At 52.6% G+C, this 16,887-nt stretch overlaps 6 protein-coding genes and 2 non-coding genes across 8 annotated transcripts; 5 read left to right on the plus strand and 3 right to left on the minus strand.

Annotated features, from left to right (window-relative positions):
- Positions 1-1,660: 1,660 nt before the first annotated feature.
- J4E87_006562 lies at positions 1,661-1,797 on the plus strand. Its single transcript has one exon. It is a non-coding gene; the product is annotated as a tRNA-Arg (tRNA).
- Positions 1,798-1,834: 37 nt separating this feature from the next.
- On the plus strand, positions 1,835-1,922 carry J4E87_006563. The gene has a single exon. It is a non-coding gene; the product is annotated as a tRNA-Gly (tRNA).
- Positions 1,923-2,666: 744 nt separating this feature from the next.
- On the plus strand, positions 2,667-3,148 carry J4E87_006564 (uncharacterized protein; the record flags this gene model as incomplete). The annotated part of the gene is made up of 2 exons (XM_049378167.1): positions 2,667-2,726; positions 2,780-3,148. The coding sequence occupies 2 exons, from the start codon at positions 2,667-2,669 to the stop codon at positions 3,146-3,148; spliced, it is 429 nt and encodes a 142-aa protein (XP_049231971.1).
- Positions 3,149-3,524: 376 nt separating this feature from the next.
- J4E87_006565 (uncharacterized protein) lies at positions 3,525-4,202 on the minus strand (the record flags this gene model as incomplete). The annotated part of the gene is made up of 2 exons (XM_049378168.1): positions 3,525-3,940; positions 4,103-4,202. The coding sequence occupies 2 exons, from the start codon at positions 4,200-4,202 to the stop codon at positions 3,525-3,527; spliced, it is 516 nt and encodes a 171-aa protein (XP_049231972.1).
- A 2,835-nt stretch (positions 4,203-7,037) lies between these two features.
- On the minus strand, positions 7,038-8,111 carry J4E87_006566 (uncharacterized protein; the record flags this gene model as incomplete). The annotated part of the gene is made up of 2 exons (XM_049378169.1): positions 7,038-7,849; positions 7,895-8,111. 2 exons carry the CDS (start codon positions 8,109-8,111, stop codon positions 7,038-7,040), a joined length of 1,029 nt encoding a protein of 342 aa, XP_049231973.1.
- Positions 8,112-8,533: 422 nt separating this feature from the next.
- J4E87_006567 (uncharacterized protein) lies at positions 8,534-9,715 on the minus strand (the record flags this gene model as incomplete). Its single annotated transcript, XM_049378170.1, has 3 exons — positions 8,534-8,841; positions 8,891-9,232; positions 9,289-9,715. The coding sequence occupies 3 exons, from the start codon at positions 9,713-9,715 to the stop codon at positions 8,534-8,536; spliced, it is 1,077 nt and encodes a 358-aa protein (XP_049231974.1).
- A 2,155-nt stretch (positions 9,716-11,870) lies between these two features.
- Positions 11,871-15,572, plus strand: J4E87_006568 (uncharacterized protein; the record flags this gene model as incomplete). Its single annotated transcript, XM_049378171.1, has 5 exons — positions 11,871-12,086; positions 12,293-12,313; positions 12,668-13,089; positions 13,139-14,543; positions 14,595-15,572. 5 exons carry the CDS (start codon positions 11,871-11,873, stop codon positions 15,570-15,572), a joined length of 3,042 nt encoding a protein of 1,013 aa, XP_049231975.1.
- A 522-nt stretch (positions 15,573-16,094) lies between these two features.
- J4E87_006569 (uncharacterized protein) lies at positions 16,095-16,790 on the plus strand (the record flags this gene model as incomplete). The annotated part of the gene is made up of 3 exons (XM_049378172.1): positions 16,095-16,099; positions 16,366-16,592; positions 16,642-16,790. The coding sequence occupies 3 exons, from the start codon at positions 16,095-16,097 to the stop codon at positions 16,788-16,790; spliced, it is 381 nt and encodes a 126-aa protein (XP_049231976.1).
- Positions 16,791-16,887: the final 97 nt, after the last annotated feature.

Below are 16,887 nucleotides of genomic sequence, written 5' to 3' on the forward strand. Positions count from 1 at the left end.
TATATACCAGTCTTCCTCGGATGTCATCTGAAACCCGGTCTGACCAGAGGAGTTGTACGTAGGCGTTGTAATAGGACACCATGGTGTGTTATCGTTGAGCTGGGCGAAACAGGACTGTAAGAGAGTGATTGATATGAGTAAATAGGCGGGTAGGAAATTTGAAGTAGCCATCGTATTTGGCTAGAGGTCGTAGCTGTGGAAAAGAACGTATCAAAGTAAGCAACGTGACCATACTATATAGAGGGCATGTTAGCCATGATGTACTCCGGAGTAGTTGGCTATGCTGCACAAGAGTCTCAGTTGCCCGCCTGAAGCGGTTAGGACTAGGTTGATTGGAAGCAGTATACCCGGCAGCGACTACTGCGCTGTACCCCATGTTCATTGTTTATCGTACACTAGAAGCGAACAGGCAGAGATCCGTGGTTGAAGAATAAGGCAAGCAACACGCCGCGCCGGATGACTGCCGGCTTGGCGCAGCTGCCCTGAAGACCTACGGATAAGAGACAGAAAGCGCTTGAACATGTTATCATGGTGGTGGCAGTGCTAGAGTATGGGGTTTAATGACGTCGATTTTGTGGATTCGGTGTGACTGGAGTCGCATACAAGTCTACCTCACCGGGTAACGCGCGCGACTGAGAAGCTCAATTCCACTACATACCAAGCCCTTGGAGCTGTTGGATATAGATATCACAACATGGATACGACCGCTCTTCTTGCCCCAAATGGATAGCCTTTTAGGTACCTTACGACAGCGAAAAGCACTGAGTGCACATGCCTTCCGCAGAGACCTAAGCGCGCTCCTGCTATCGAAAGCCAGTGCGAGCTGCACGATGCGGGCAGCTTGATTCGAATAGTGCCCGGTGCCATCGATAGGATTCAACTAGTCGCTCTCCCCGCCTTACAGAATTGGCACGGTCGCATCTCGCTCGCACGGTGTCTGAGAGGTTAGACAGGTTTACTTTGGAGACGTGAACTGTCGGTAAGAGTATGGATCTCGACGCGCCGCTTCACGCATTTCCTCAAAAGTATGAATGAAGCGTCGTAAACGCGAACGTTCTTGAAGAATGGTGAGAAGCCTGGAAGAACTGCAGGCATGAAGCGAAAATTGATACTACAACACCTCGCTACCTCCGCGTTGGATTCCTCATGATAAACCTCTCGTTCGACTGGCATGCCGACGAGAGGGCGAAGAGATGCCCAGAGTTTGTTCATGGGACTAAACAGAATGGTTACCGTACCATGGGAATGTTTTGGAATCATTCATGGCCACGTCGAAGATACTTCGCCTTGCTGGCTCAGAGTCTGAAGCTCGGTCGATTGCGGCGTAGTCGTAGGTACGAGCTCTAACAATTGGACCGACACGGGGTTCGTCGAGGAACACAAAAGCCATCCGAAGCATGTTTCCAAGTCTGAAGATGCTAACTCAATCACACAGGCAGAGACAGTTGCAGACGTGTTCAGGTAATGAAAATGGTGTTCCTGACAGGGTCGGTCGACATGCCCCACCATCAAATCCCCTCACTAGAGAAAAGTTTGCCGCAACACTGCCCCACCAAACCACTTCTTGCAAACCAACAAACTTCATGCCTTGTCATCTGTCAATGTCTGCCCTTATATACGATCATGAACGACAGCTTTCCATCATTACTAAGCAACAACTGGCCTAATGGCCCAATGGCAAGGCGCTTGACTACGACTTCGTTCGATATCAAGAGATTCCAGGTTGTAAGTAGCTCTCAGAAGCCTCCTGTTCGAATCGCAAAGCTGACACCCCCGCTGCGACCCCTGGTTAGGTCACATTCACAGCTCCAGCTGTCTTAGCATCCATCTTTTCGCATCGGTGGTTTAGTGGTAAAATTAGCCGTTGCCATCCTTCACAGGACAGTTTCGGCTAGCCCCGGGTTCGATTCCCGGCCGATGCATTCTTTTTGCTGTTCTAGACGTCGTCGCGGTGTTGTGGTGGTGGTAGGAGACGATGGTGGTTGAGTTAGGGAAGATGGAATATTTTTGAGGATTGGCGGAACACCAACACCAAGAGCCTCCTGAACAAAGAAAGTAGAATGTACGCGGGAGTCATGATTCATATTTGAGCTTATTGTCCTGCTGCGCAACGATGTTGCTGCAAATGGATTATTCTTTGGCTGTCTTACATGTTCTGCTTCACGTCTTCGCACGTCTCGTTGTAAACTCTCGAGCTATAAAGTCAGTTCTGGTTACTCACTGCGATAGTTACTATCAACCCATTCATGTCATCTCTGTAAGTCGTGGTACACTTTTACAAAATGCACCAGCCACTCTTTGCGAAGTCACTATCTTAACATCACTGCGCACAACATCACTGCGCACAACATCACTGCGCCTGCAACGACAAGTGCTTTGCGCCCCTACTGCAATTGCAACGATGTCGAAGTGTCGCCTTTATTCGGAGTGCATGGAAGCTCTATCATTCCTCGCCTGCGCTGTTCACAGAGCGATTGGTGAAGAAGGTAAGAGAGACCTGGGTACACCGCTCCTGCAATTACTCGGTGATCACCCAGGAAGTCTCAAATATTTCAGTAATCGCGGGCACCCACTTCTCGCTTCCCATATGATCCAAGCCATACGATTAATCGCCTGAGCCAGTACCGCAACCACAGGCAATCACTCAAGAACTGCGCCGAACCATCATGAATCCCAACAAGAACCTCTCATACCGCGAGCCAGCAACAGCGAAGAAGACAAATCAAGTGAGCGACGTCCAACTGCACACTTTCACTATTCTAGCGACTAACCTTGTCAGACGCTACAAGACTTGGGCTTCACAAACCCACTGCGAACAGTCAGCAACAAAGACAAAGATGACGGCGAGCTCATATCGTCCAAGACACCGACTGATGCCAATATTGGCCACGCAAAAGGATTCGGGGAAAGCATCGCCGAAGCGATGTCAAGCGCCATGCAGCTCCCCATGGCAACTGCCAACTACCAGTTGAAGCAGGAAGTCAAGCGCTCGGCATCCAGCGAGCTCCTGAAGATCGACGATCTCAACATCTACCAAAGCGCATGCGCTGCGTATAAGTTGGGATTGGAAAGAGGTTGGAGCAAAGAGAGACTACTGGAGTCTGTCGAGGAGTGGAAGGTGTTTGAGGCAAACTCGAGGCGCAAGTGAGACGGGCGCTTGGTAGACATGGCTTGCGAGGCGCTTGAGGAGGGTCTGTTAGATTTGGGTGATTACAATCACTGTAAACCTTGAGCACGCCGATGACAATGGCAGTAAAAGTTTGGCTTATTGGGACTTCGTATGGACAACACATTGGTACTATGCTATCACACTTTGATTGGGAAGTTGAGATATGACTAGAACTTTCATGCCTGTCTTCTGTATGCACTTGGAAGCTACGACTAGAAGCTCAATCGTATAGCCTGTCTGCTACAAGCGTTCAATGATCGGTAGACCGTAGCTCAACCGCATAACCAGCTTCTCTTCAACGCGTCATTGTTTCCGGTGTCGAAGGCGGCTGATGTCCAATAGTAGAGTAGATTTACTACCAGCCGCCATACGTGGTCGAAATCTTCCATCCTACTGCATCGCCTATCGCCGCTGACCAAAGTATCGATAAGTCATCCTCATAGTGTACAGGAGCTGTCCCTCGGTACTTGAAGTGCATCTTGACCATCTCTCTAGCCACATCCATGACACCAGCCAAATGCTCATCCTTGATGAGTAATCCGTACTTGTGATTGTAGCACTCGCCGATAAACATTAGAGTCTCGTTGATCTTTTCTCTGATGTCGGAGTCGAAGATCTGCTCGTTATCGTACAAGTGCTCGGTGACATTCCATAGCTTGTCGACGAACTTGAAAGCTTCGACACTGTCTGTTACCTGATCGAGGGTGTCGGCCGCTCTGCGCTCTCCAGAGACGAACTCAGGCTGCCGAGGAAGCTCGAAGAGGACGGCATCTTCATGGATTGGACAGGTGTTGTTATCTTTTAGATGACGAAGCAGACAGTCCTCGCAATAGATCCCGTGACAGTCATGTAACTCGGTCTGTATGCGGATAGGTACGTTAGGTACTATGATCAATGTATCAGCGATCGGACAGCAGAATTAAGGTTGTTCACGGTCTTTACCTGTGACGATATCGTCGCAAATGAAGCACTTCATGTTCCTCTTGGTGCCTAGTCTGAGGAAAGTCTGTCGGTCCTCAAATGGCGCGCTCATGTCTGGTTGTGGATGTGAGCTTCGATGGTGACGAGTAACAGGTCAGTAATAGGCAGACGTTGTTCGTGCTCCGAATGTCTTGGCAAACGTGCTCTCACCGACGGGGAAGGCGCGGTATCGATTTCAAAGTGAACGTGAAGTTGGCCCAATGCGGTAAGAGCGCGCAGATGGCTTTGCGCAGCGCCGAATTGCTAAGAAGCGGCGGGAACCGTATAGGACACTATCGTGAGGCTTCGATACAGAAAGAGAATGGTAATGGTAATGCCGCATGTACGACTACAGTTATCGGCGTCTTCGACTCGCCAATAAAAAAGAGTACTCGGCTTTGGTACAGAGCGCACAAAGCAGGTGATAGAGCTGACCGAAAGCTTCCTGGACATTTCACTCCGTCGAATCCGCCATCGACAAATCATCGTCGTCATCTTCAACATCTGACGCCTCATCATCTGATGGTTCATCACCTAACACCTCATGTTCCGATTCTTCGTCTCCAATCTGCCATTCCAACACGCTCTCGACGTTGTACAAGTAAAACCTAAGCTGCATTCCTATGAGCGGAACATAGCTTCCATTCCTATAGTGTTCTTGCACCATCCTCCGAGCTTCTTCCCTGATTCCAGGCCAATGGTCACTGAATATATAGAGACCAGGAACAATCCTAGCGTTGATATGCTCTTCAATGTCAGAGTCGTAAATGACCTGATCTCGTTCGTAGAGCCTGTACATGGCACGCCACATGTTCTTAACGAATGTCTTGGCCGGTCTCCAGGTCTGGATCTGATGGGCCATTGTGTAATGTGGGCCGACTATGTCTCGTGCTCCTTCGACAAATTCGGGCTTGTCGATTTTAGAGAACAGTTGTTCTCTGCAGATGGGACAGGTGTTGTGGTTGTCCTGGTCGGATTCTATCCATTGGGTGAGACATTCTATTCCAAATGTGTGTTGGCAGTTTGTTGTCTTGATGGATGCTGCTTGATGTTCCGTATCAAATGGCTCTGTACAGATAGCGCAATTGTCGTGGACGACGAGGTTGTCCCTGAGAAAGTCGCGGCGCGAAGGTAAGTCTGTGTTTCGCGGTGTCATGGTCTCGCCCTTTGGTGATACACTATCGTTGGGAGCGGATGTAGTGCGATGTAAGTTTTGTGGATTGAGAACAGAACACCAGCCGACTTATAGACGGCAGTGGCGACTGAAGCATAAATGTTGAATAAATGCGGGGGACACTAATCCGGATGAACGTTGGTGTGGCACTAGTAGTGACTTTGTACCTAGGTACATTGACCGGATTACCACCGCTACTTCGTTCAACTGACGTCCACATGACAGGGACGACATCATGAAAAGCATGGCAGCTGCTGGTTCAAGAAGCTGAAGCTCCAGTGAACAAGGGTTTCAGCGGCGACGGTCATCCTCCCATAGACGGTTTGGCGGCAAAGAGAAGACAGTCTTCAGCTCCCTATGTTCAAGAGTGTCGATCGAAGGGCGCGATGGATGTAAAAGCGATGAGCCTTTCCTGGCCGGCATAGCAGGTCGAAGAGTCGGAGAGTCGGCTGGAGCATCCCACCCATGTGTCCCTCTGAACACGGGGGCAGCATGGACAGGAGTGACATCAGCCACAGGCTTGACATCCGGCGACGATGGGTGCAGCAGTGTCGACTGCTTCCGCGGCTTGCGTCTGTCTCCATGACTACGAGGTGATATTGATCTGGCGCCGGTAGTCATTGCGCTGCTTCTCCTTCGCACAGACGTGACACCACGCTCTGACTCAAGCCATATCGTATCCTTGAACGGAGCGATTATAGAGTCGATCGAAGCACGTCGTAGGAACTCTTGCTTGAGATTCGGATTCCAGCTCGATCTGCGCTTCAGCGATGTGCGATGACGCACATGGCCACGTTTGCGTTCCGCGGGGTGTCTCGTTGGCGCTTTCGGTGGTACTGTCGTTTTGGGCGACAGTGGTGGAGAGGGAGGATATGCGTCGAGATTGGGTTCTTCGTCTTCTTTGGTGAACGTCGCGCCCTGGAAGTACGAGGCTTCGGTGTCTTGCTCGTGGCGGGTAGGTGTTATGGATGGGCTACCTTCTCCGCGCTTCGCTATTCCTCCTCTCCGTCCATTCGGCCTGGACCCGCTAAGTTCTCGGGAAAGGGTCTGATAAACGAGATCGTCGTTGCGCATTTTGAGAACTGTAGTGTTTTCTGTTGTAAAGATAGGTTACGCTTGATAAGATTAGGTAGACAAAGCGTCGAGTGATTGCGCCAAATATATTTACGTCTTCAGTGTCTGGTGTAAAGTATGCGTTTGGGGCTGACAAGTACAGGGAGTCCAAGAAGGCGGTGCAGAGGCGGTGACTCGAGTATTTCTATATAATGACATGGTTGGAGCACGGTTGTTGTTGTGAAGCGCGGGCTTTCGCCCATGGTTGGTGCACTGTATGTACAACCGTTGGTACAGTCAATTACCGACACGCACGCACTCCAAACTTTGAATACCGAAAAACAAAAACTTGTTCGACTGAGCAGCCGACCTTTTTCGTTAAAACCGCTTTAGTATGATTTATCATGTCTTCTATCCGGTTCATGGGGAAGATGAAGCCTTCAAAGGTTGCCTGTGTTGCCTGGATGGTATATTTACTCGCGCGCGGGTACGTCAACCGAGTCAAACCCATGGTCGGGGCATGACGTTGCTTCTGTAGGGCTGACCGGCTGGTAGACCCTGCTTGCAATATTGACGCCCTGTGCGGGTCTGGAACGGACCGATAAATGCGCCCGATCATTGTGCCCTGCATGTTTTGTTCTCTCAGCGGTTCTCGTGGTGTCAGTCTCTGTAATGAAGCGTTCAAAATACGTCCATCTCCTGCGTAACACGCTTCCCGAACCAGTCGACCAATTCGTCTCCGCCGCCTTCATTCTTGCCGCTGAAGAAGTCCGTCATGCGCATGTCGTTGCCGTCATCTTCGGCAGGCCAGTCGATAGCGACATCTGCTTTCTTCCCTTCCAGCAGCTCTTTCGCAGTTCCCCACGAAAAGCGCGTCTCGCTACCCCAACCAAAGAAAGGATCCATATTCTGCTTCAGCCAGGTGGTTGTCCGCGCGTCCGATGGGTACCCAGAGCCCCAAGCCACCTTGACTTCGGCATCTTCGTTCGCCGCTGTGTTGCGCTTCTGGTAGGGTTCGTAACAGACATCTAGGGCTGCGTCTCGGGTGACTTTGGCGCATACCGAAGCTGCACTGACCACGGGGTATAGGCTGTCGGCCTTCTTCGCGACTGTGATCCGTATCGTAGGCCAGATCCTCTCTAGTTTCTTCTGATAGATTTCTGGTCTGCCAATTGTGTCGATGTAGATCTCCTTGACGTTGACGCCTTGTGCCAGCACTCCCTTGATCAGGTCGATTGTCGCATCCATGGCTTGCGCATTGAGGTTGTATACATTCGGGGACAGCATGTGTGCTGAGATATCTTGCGCAGACATTACACGTGTTGCCCATCCGCCAGCTTCGTAGAGATCTGAGCCCTGGGTGCACAGTTTGCGCATCAGGTTCGAGCGGACTTCGGGAGTCAAAACTTTGGAGTCGTCAAAGTGGTGCGTTTCGGCGAGAAGCGAATGGTGGAGTTCAATCGGTAGGTAAAAGAGGGCGTACACCATCGGGCCTGCATGTGTTAGTGATGAAGAAGACTTTCACAGGGGACTAGTACCTAAGACAGGACCTCTTCCAGCTTCATCGACACCTAGCACGACTTCTCCAGACATGTCATCTGCGATTTGCTTGGGTATGGGCGAGAAGTGCGAATATGACTTCCCGCCAAGAATGCCTGATTTGGATATTGAAGGTGCCATGAAGACATCTGAAGGTGGCGTTTCCAGCTCAATGTCTTGGGTGTCCATCTGAACATCTTCTTGTGGTTCTGCCATGGTTTCCTTCGTCTGTTTTAGCGGCTGAGGTCGTGTGGGCGATGTTGTGTGTCGTTGTAGTAAAGTGGTCGATTGAGTGAGACGCGACGCGTTCCTCGGCGATTTGGACGCGACTCACCGATACGCTAGCGATGTGAATGGCACCGGCACACCTGCACCACGGCAAAGCCCACACACACCTTATGCGTAGGGCACGGCACAGTGCATGCAGTTTTCTACGCTTTTCCCCCAAACCTACTGCAAAGGGTTGGTTCGCACCGGCAAGTCATGTTCGTACCACCACACAAAGCGTTTCGCTGCATGAGTGCCGCCGAGGCCAGCACATTTCTTCCCGGGGGCCGCATGCAGTGTGTGATGGGTGTGGTACTTCCTAGCACAACACGCTAAAGTTGCGAAGTCTCACACACAGGATTCCATTAAACTTATTTCACGGTATTGTAGATCGTCTTGCTCACGCCGCTTCTGAGACTCTCTTGTACCCAATTCGGCAATCCCCTCAGCATGCTGACCTTGCCCGCAGCGCTTGGTAAGATGATCTGGCCACCGCTGCAGCTCATGATTTGTCCGACAATTGCATCGGCAACAGCAGTCGGCTCAAGAATGGGAGAACCTCGCCTCTTGAGTTCCTGCTCCACAGGTTCTATCAAAGGTGTACGGACCCAATTAGGGTGTATGGAAGTCGTGAGAACGCTTGGGCTGTTGTAGTGGTGCTTGAGTTCCTGAGTGAGCGCTAACTTGGGTCAGCATACTGCAGCTAAGAGATGGGACAAGGAACATACTTTCGTGGAAGCTTAGAATAGCCGCCTTCGTCGCTGTATAATCTGCCAGGCCAGCGACACCGATGAAGCTTGCCGTGCTTGCGATCGTCACGATATGGCCCTTGTTGTGTCGGAGCATGTCTGGCAGGAAAGCTTTGGTGGTGTACCAGTTGCTGAGGACGTTTACATCGAAGATCTTTCGGAGGTACGCGTCGGACGTAGTGAGGATGGTGTGGGATGCCAGAAGCCCTGCATTATTGATGAGGATGGTAGGTGCCCCCATTGTTTCCTTGACTTTCTCGGCCACCGAGTAGACTTCGGAAGAGTCAGTAATGTCGCATTTGAAAAATTTGAGGCCGGCATCTGTCGTCATCGTTAGTTTCAGGCGATCCAGCGTAGTGGGTATTGATCTGTCTTACAGCCTTGCAAACTTGGAGGAAGTTGCTGAATGTCTAGCACTGCCACTCTGATTCCTTTATTGATCAACCTCTTCACTACCAGCTCTCCAATACCACTGCAGCCTCCTGTAATGACTGCGACCTCTCGGCTCCAGTTCCATCTCGCCTTTTCACTTCGCAATCTGCCTGCGTTCAGGGCAACATGGTTAAGCTGCTTGTTGACGACTCTTGCTGTTCCAGCTATCAGGCACCACTTCAAAGCCTTCACGAGCTGTGCATAGCGAAACGGGTCCCGAAGTGCGCGGATCCGAGTAGTAAGTTGGCTGCGAAGTTGTGTAGGTCCTTTCGTCAATACCCAGAGTAGAGCGGCCGTGACTAGAGGGTTGAGCGTGATATGACCAGCAGTTGTTCCAGCGATGTTAAGAATGTGGTGTAGTAATTTGGACATATCTACGTTCGCATCAAAAGTATAGAGGTCGAAGTGCGCAACCTGAGCATTCCATCGGATATGTCACTTATGCATGATCTCCAGGTCTATATAGCGCGCTGCGGGTCCGTTCGCGTCGAAAGAGGGGACCATACGACGCCAACAGTGTCTAGTTGAGCGGGCTTGGAGCCGACGACGTCGCAGCCTCGGCTTCGCATTCCCTTCTGCTTGTGCAACTAGACACTGTGAGAAAGTTTCGTTTGAAAAGAGGAGTATCCTGTAAGCTCTAGGGAAAAGATTGCAAGACTCTTTACTTGTAGGCAGCCTCACAGGGCACTTATGAAAGTGTATAAGTGCTTCAGTGTGTAGGCATGCGTACCAGCAAAGCCACCAAGATTGCTAAGGTAAACTGCGCGTTTACTATCTGTAATAGAACATGACGTGCCTCGCAAAATCTTTCTTTTTCTTCATTGCAACCTGGATGATCCTTCGAAGAACGCAGCCACTTCGGTGACAATGCACACCCCATGGTGCAGTCACTGGCACCCTGCATCAGTCTCCGAGGCTATTCTGCAGGAATGCTGTGAAGGGTGGCAAATAGGAACGGCAGGCGCAGCCGTGCATTGCTTCTCGGGTGCAGAGGTCCGATGGCGTGGCTGCCGGATTGGTCGATGGCACACGTGTTGCTGCTTCCTGCTCCGACAAACTTTATGAGGAAGTCGCAAGTAACAGCCTGCCAACCAGACATGAATTGCGCTCGATGCCTCTGGATGCGTTACTTCCTCTGGCCATGTTACATACAGGAGCACCGCTTTGGCCTGCTTTTAGCCGGTTCCACGAAGCCCACCCTGATCCCCCTACTGATTGGCGGATGCAAGGCGCGTGCGGGGAAATGCCTGGTTCTCTATTCTGAAACGAGAGCGGTCAGGCCCATCTAACCGCATCGGCTGCATGGGAGAACGAGGCGCCTCATTTATAAAGATCGCCATTGTCGCAAAGAGATGGGCATTTGGTGAGATGCAAAGCCAGGGAATCGAACAAGTGTCGGTCGATGTCGCCTACTGACAAATAAACCAACCTTTTGGTAGCAGAAAACTGTCAGAGACTCACTCAGTCCTCCTGCACGACATGTCTACCAGAATGGCGCGGCACGCGTAGCGGCATACGTCGGTGTTTGAGACGATCGATGCCCCGCCAGTCCTTCGGCCGTGGAAGCTACACTGCCCCTCCTAGTACTTATTGCGGTACTACTAGATGCTGCAACCCTGACTGGCTGGGGGACTCTTGGGCGAAGAGCTGCCGGATGACGTGAGGGCATTGCGCACCGCCCGCCGGCATCTCCATCCCACTCCAGGGGCCTGGAACGCGCTGTAGAGAAGCATTCAGAACCACGTTTGCCGCGCATATCGAGTTAGAGTGGGCCGCGTTGGATAGCGGAAGGCTGTGACAGCTGCGCGGAGCTGCACAAAGGCTGGGACGACACATACAAGATGGGTTGCCAGATTCGATTAGCACCGCGTTCCGAAGCCATGACTACAACGTGTGTTTAATCCTGGGATGCGATGCGCGTTTGCGTGCTAGATAGTCTCTACAGTAGCTGCGCATGTACAGTAGACAGCTGCGGGAGAACAGGAGGGTCCAAAACCTCAATTGGGCAGAGTACGCGACCAGCAGATGGGCAATATGTGCGGAATCCCACCCAGCACTAGTTGAGCGCCACATCGTCCCCTGATCAGTGATGGACCCTGAGCTTTCGAGTCCAACGCTCCACTCCCGCTCCATCTATAGACTTGCTCTTTCGGCGCCTGAAGTTGAACTGTTGGCCAACCCTTCCAGACTTGCTCCGACTGTCCTTACCCACGACTCGAGCTGTGCATAGGCCATCGAGTGCGCGCTGCTGCGACCCGCACCACATCGACTTCCGTTCCTGCCAACGTACCGAGCCTCCAACCACGCTTCCGTCCCGACTCTGTACGACCACGAACAGCGAGCAGCGAGGGCAGCAAGGGCATTTGCCCCGTGTACGAATTATCTGTATGTAAATGCGCCTTCCGTGTCGCCAGTGAAGCGGTCGCGGCTGCCATGTGAACTTCACACCGCCCGCCAATCCCCCACACCAGCTCCCAGGGCAGTCGCGCTGACGTGACGGCAGTGTATTTCTAGTATTCTAGCCAGTATGGCCTACCAAGGCATGGGAGGAGGCAACGGCCTCAGATCCCCGCGCGAAGAGCAGTCGTTCCTTTCCCTGAATCGCGCCGCTCAGAACGGCGATGGCCGCGCGACCCTGCAGCGCCGCTTCACGACCAACAACATTCCGACCATGAGCACGCCTCTGTCGCCAATCGGACAACAACGTAGACAAGCGGCAGAGCCGGCTGAGTTTACTACAGCGGTATGTGGGCACTCTCGTACAAATAAGAGGCGGATGTTCAGTGCTGGGGCTCCGCGGCGCTTCGCATGTCGGTACTCAGCAGCTGCCACAGCCATGTCGGATATACTTGAAACGACATAGTGTGGCTGCGCTGGTAGAGCTGCTGTCCGTTAGCTATTATACATACGCGGTGACCAAGAATTCGGGCTAACGACCAATCCCAACAGACGTACCACAAGCTCCAAGTTGTAAGTCTACTTCACTGCGTCTTTCTGCGTCTCTCACTTGTCACCCACAAATCCTACTGGAAGTAAGATTGCAGTCGTTGCCAAGGCTACCTGTCCAGGCGACGCCCATATTGACCAACAATTCTCTTTTGCCTTTGTCTCTCCTACACCACCACAAAAGTCTGCCTCTCCAAAAGCTAGCTTTGCTATCATTACTCTTGTACATTTCTCTGTCTCATTTGAGACTCTATTCCCTATCTATATCCTCATCTCTTCCCATCTGCATCGTCCTACGTCACGAGCGACGCTGTTGCCTCACGACAAACGCGCTCAAACACCCTCGCCGGTCCGTGTGACCAGCTAACAGCTTGCTAGCTTGAGAGAAAACGGATCGAACACGAGTATCTCAAAGAAGCAAAACGGCGATTCGACGCTGAGATGGAGCTCCTCAACTTGCAAGCCCAGCACGGCGAGAGTGACACCAACCGATTCTCGGCTGATGCTCACTACGGCGGACCTGCGCATAGCCAGCCCACTACCCCGCCCGAGTACAACGAGAGCAACGGGTTCCCGTCCGCTTTGTCGCGTCCGAACCGTTTCAGCATGTCCAGTATCAACCCGGGTATGACCACACGCGGTAGCCGTGCCAACTCCCAGGTCACTTCCCCTCCCGCCAACTTCCAGAGCAACGGCAACTTGCCTTCGCACTCGATGCCAGGATCTCGTCGCAACTCTGAGGAGGAGCACGACGACTTTGAGAATGACGACTTTACTCCACTGAGTCCGGCCGCGCGCAAGTAAGTTGGCTCAGCACAACATCACCTCAAACACTGCTAACCCAAATAGGAACAACCGTATGTCCATGCCCGTTACTAGAATGGACTACGGCAACCGCGGAAATCTTCCAGATGTGGGCTCGCTTCTTGGTCATATTGATACTGCCGGCTTCTTGTTTGGTGATGACGCATCAGCTGCCACTCAAGATCAGAAGGCTTTCCTCCAGATGGGTAATACCAAGGACGACTTCCCAGTCTTGGTCCGCCGCGATGGTGCTGGTAATGGTACGAACCTCTCTGCCTCTTCCGCTGCACTTGATTTGGCCCTTTCACAGTCCCCTGGCCCGGATGCTCAGTCCACTGCTTGGAACGGACACCGTCATCGTCAGGCTCAACAGTCCCTTCCTGCTAACACTTTCCGTAAAGCTTCTCAGATGGACGACTATGAGTCCGGTCGATCCAACGGCGCCGAGACCACTCCCAAGAACAACCGTCGCTCGGTGGAGTTCAGCTTCAGCCCCAAGAACAACGAGTCTAAGCGCTCTAGCTACGGCGGCCCGACCAACGGCATGCCCAAGTTGACTCAGTCGTACTCCACGAACGATGTTCCGACTCTGAAGAACGGAGCGAACGGCGCCAATAGTATCGGTTTCACGCACTCGCAGCAGTTCCACAACCACAACGCTAGCCTCGGTCGCATTCCGTCAAATGTCCTGTCCAACTGTAACAGCCGCGACCTCTCACTCGGTAATCGCGAGTCTGAGTACCGTTCTCCGCAGTCAGGCTTGCACGCAAGCGCTGCACCTTTCGGTCCTGGTATGACTTCAGCTGCCAACGGCAACGGCGGAGTCTCGTCGACTGTCGGTTCACCAGCCATGTCACAGTACTCGAGTGTTTCCGCTGCCAACCCAGGATACTATGGATACGGTATGAACATGCTGAACGGTGCTTTGAATGGTCTCAACCTTGGAGGTGGGCCCGGTCCTCAGTACGGTGGACCCACTGCTTACGCTCCCACCAACATGTACGGTAACGGACCGTCGCAGTACAACCCATACGCTACCTATGGCCCAGGCGGTCGCGTACAGGACAGCCAGGCTCGCGTTATTCAGAGCCGTCGTCTGCAGAACGACGCCAACAAGTACATGAACTACGATCTGAAGACCATGCCCCGTCATGAGATCTACAGTCTGTGCAAGGATCAACATGGTTGTCGGTTCCTGCAGAAGAAGCTCGAGGAGCGCAACGCGGAGAACATTCAGATCATCTTTGATGAGACTGCCCCTCACGTCGTTGAACTCATGACTGATCCTTTCGGCAACTACCTCTGCCAGAAGTTACTGGAGTACTGCAATGATGAGCAGCGCAACACTCTTGTCCGCAACGCTTCTCCTGCGATGGTTCAGATCGCGTTCAACCAGCACGGCACTCGCGCTTTGCAGAAGATGATCGAGTTCATCTCCACCGATGATCAGGTATATTACGACCCCCGGTATTATCCCGCTTCCGAGCTAATCCGTCCCCAGACTCAGATGATCATTCACGCATTGTCTGGACAGGTCGTCGATCTCATCCAGGATCTGAACGGCAACCACGTCATTCAGAAGTGCCTGAACCACCTCAAGTCTGTGGAGGCCCAGTTCATCTTCGATGCTGTAGGCGAGAACTGCATCACTGTTGGTACCCACCGCCATGGATGTTGTGTTCTGCAGCGTTGCATTGATCACGCAGTCGGTTTCCAGAAGGTCGATTTGATCCGCAAGATCACTGCCCACAGCTTCCATCTTGTGCAGGATCCATTTGGCAACTACGTGGTTCAGTACATCCTCGACCTCAACGATGCGGCCTTTACGACCCCCATGTGCCAGGGCTTCCAGACCAAGATTTGCGAGTTGTCCAAGCAGAAGTTCAGTTCCAACGTCATCGAGAAATGCATCCGCTGCGCTGAGCCGCACGTCAAGGGCATGATGATTGAGGAGTTGCTTGACGTCGAGCAGCTTGAGCAGCTCATGCGCGACTCTTACGGCAACTACGTTATCCAGACTGCACTCGAGTTTGCTCCCGCCGAGCTGTGCGTGCACCTGATCGAGGCGATGCGTCCGATCCTGCCATCCATCCGCCAGACCCCTTACGGTCGTCGCATCATGAGCAAGGTTAGCGAGCGCGAGAGCCGCCTGGCTGCCTACACTGGCCGTACTTCATCTGGTCAAGGTTCGCCCGGCGCTGGGCCAGGTTCTGAGTCGAGCTCGGTCTTCAACCAGGCCCCGGCACAGTACCAGCCTCCGAACGGTTCCTCTGGCTATCAGACACCCATGTATACTGCAACGGCAAACTATGGTCCGAGCATCATTTCACCTCAACCTCACCGCCAGCCGCACCGCTTGAGCAACCCGCACCACATGCACAACCCTGTTCAGGACAACCGCCAGGGCTACGCTGGCTACCAGCAGCAGCACCAGTACGGCATCCCTCAGACCAACGGCGGCAACGGCAGCTGGTTCTAGAAGAGCCAAGCGGTCAACGAGGTTATGATTTGACGAGCTACGGTCTGTCCAAAAGCACATCACTACGCAACATGCTTACCAGTAGAGTACACTGGTGTTGGCGTTGTCTTCTTGATGGTTTGATCTTTCTTCCATGTATCGGTCCTGTCTGTCTGATTGGGCGGATCGATCTTGTATAGTACGACTACACGAGCATCATCGCGCGGCCTCGGCAGCATTCGGCATATTCGGCGTACGGATCTGGGCTACACGGCGTTCTTCCCTTGCCCCTTCATTGATTGTATTCTATCCCTTCATTTCCCCCAGCCATCACTTGTCTTCACGATACGGCACCTTGGTGCACTAAAAGGAACGTTTCAGCATGAGCACGAAAACGAACAGCACGAGCACTGTCGCCGTATGGGCGGCCTCTTCATTTTCACCTACCCCTTGCAATGGCACTTGCCGTGAGCCTGGAGCTAGGTGGCAAGTCTATGTACATGAATACAGGATCATATTCCAAACTTGATATGCACTTGCGTGATGTTGTACTATCGTCGGGGTGAATGGAAACAACAAAGACAGGGCAGTGACGATGTTGCAATGAATTGTGGCCAGGGTTGCATCGATGTGACGAGGGGTCCAGCGGAGCGACTGCCGTGTGACATGTGAGGCGATGACGCGCTTTGAACTTCGGCTCGGGACCAGCCATTTGAAACATGCACCTGCCCAGTCGCTCCTAGACACTTACAAACCACGCCGAGCACCACCAATAAACCTCTCGCAACGTCCAAAAGCATTTTAACACGATAAGACAGCCGCCTGACGCTCTCACTCTTCTCAACCGTCTTCCGGCACCGCAACCGCAGCCCCAAGTCGCCCAAGACATAATGCGCTTCGCCATCTTCTCCTTCCTCGTTGCGCTCCTCGCTGCCTTCGTCATGGCTAGCGCACCCCACCGCTCCGTCATCATCAGCTGGCCCAACGACACACCCGACGACATTGTCGAGCAGAGCAAGGAGGCTATCCGACAGGCCAAGGGTACGAGGCATGCGATACTGGTAGAGGACATATGCTAACCAAATTTCAGGCGTCATTACCCACGAGTACAACATCATCAAGGGCTTTGCTGCCACCGCCCCCGCTGCCGCTCTCGACATGGTTTCGACGTTGAGCGACGTGTACAAGTGCGAGATCGAGGAGGATGGCATCGTTACCACGCAGAACAACAAGGAGTAGGCTGGATGGGGAAGGAAGAGGGCAACAAATTGGAAGGAACGGCCCTTTAGTTAATTGCGCTCATGATTATACGACTGGAGTCTGGAGTCTGCTCAAG

Source organism: Alternaria ethzedia (assembly GCF_023757985.1).
Source record: "Alternaria ethzedia strain BMP 0044 chromosome Unknown scaffold_16, whole genome shotgun sequence".
In the NCBI taxonomy this organism is placed as follows: domain Eukaryota; kingdom Fungi; phylum Ascomycota; class Dothideomycetes; order Pleosporales; family Pleosporaceae; genus Alternaria; species Alternaria ethzedia.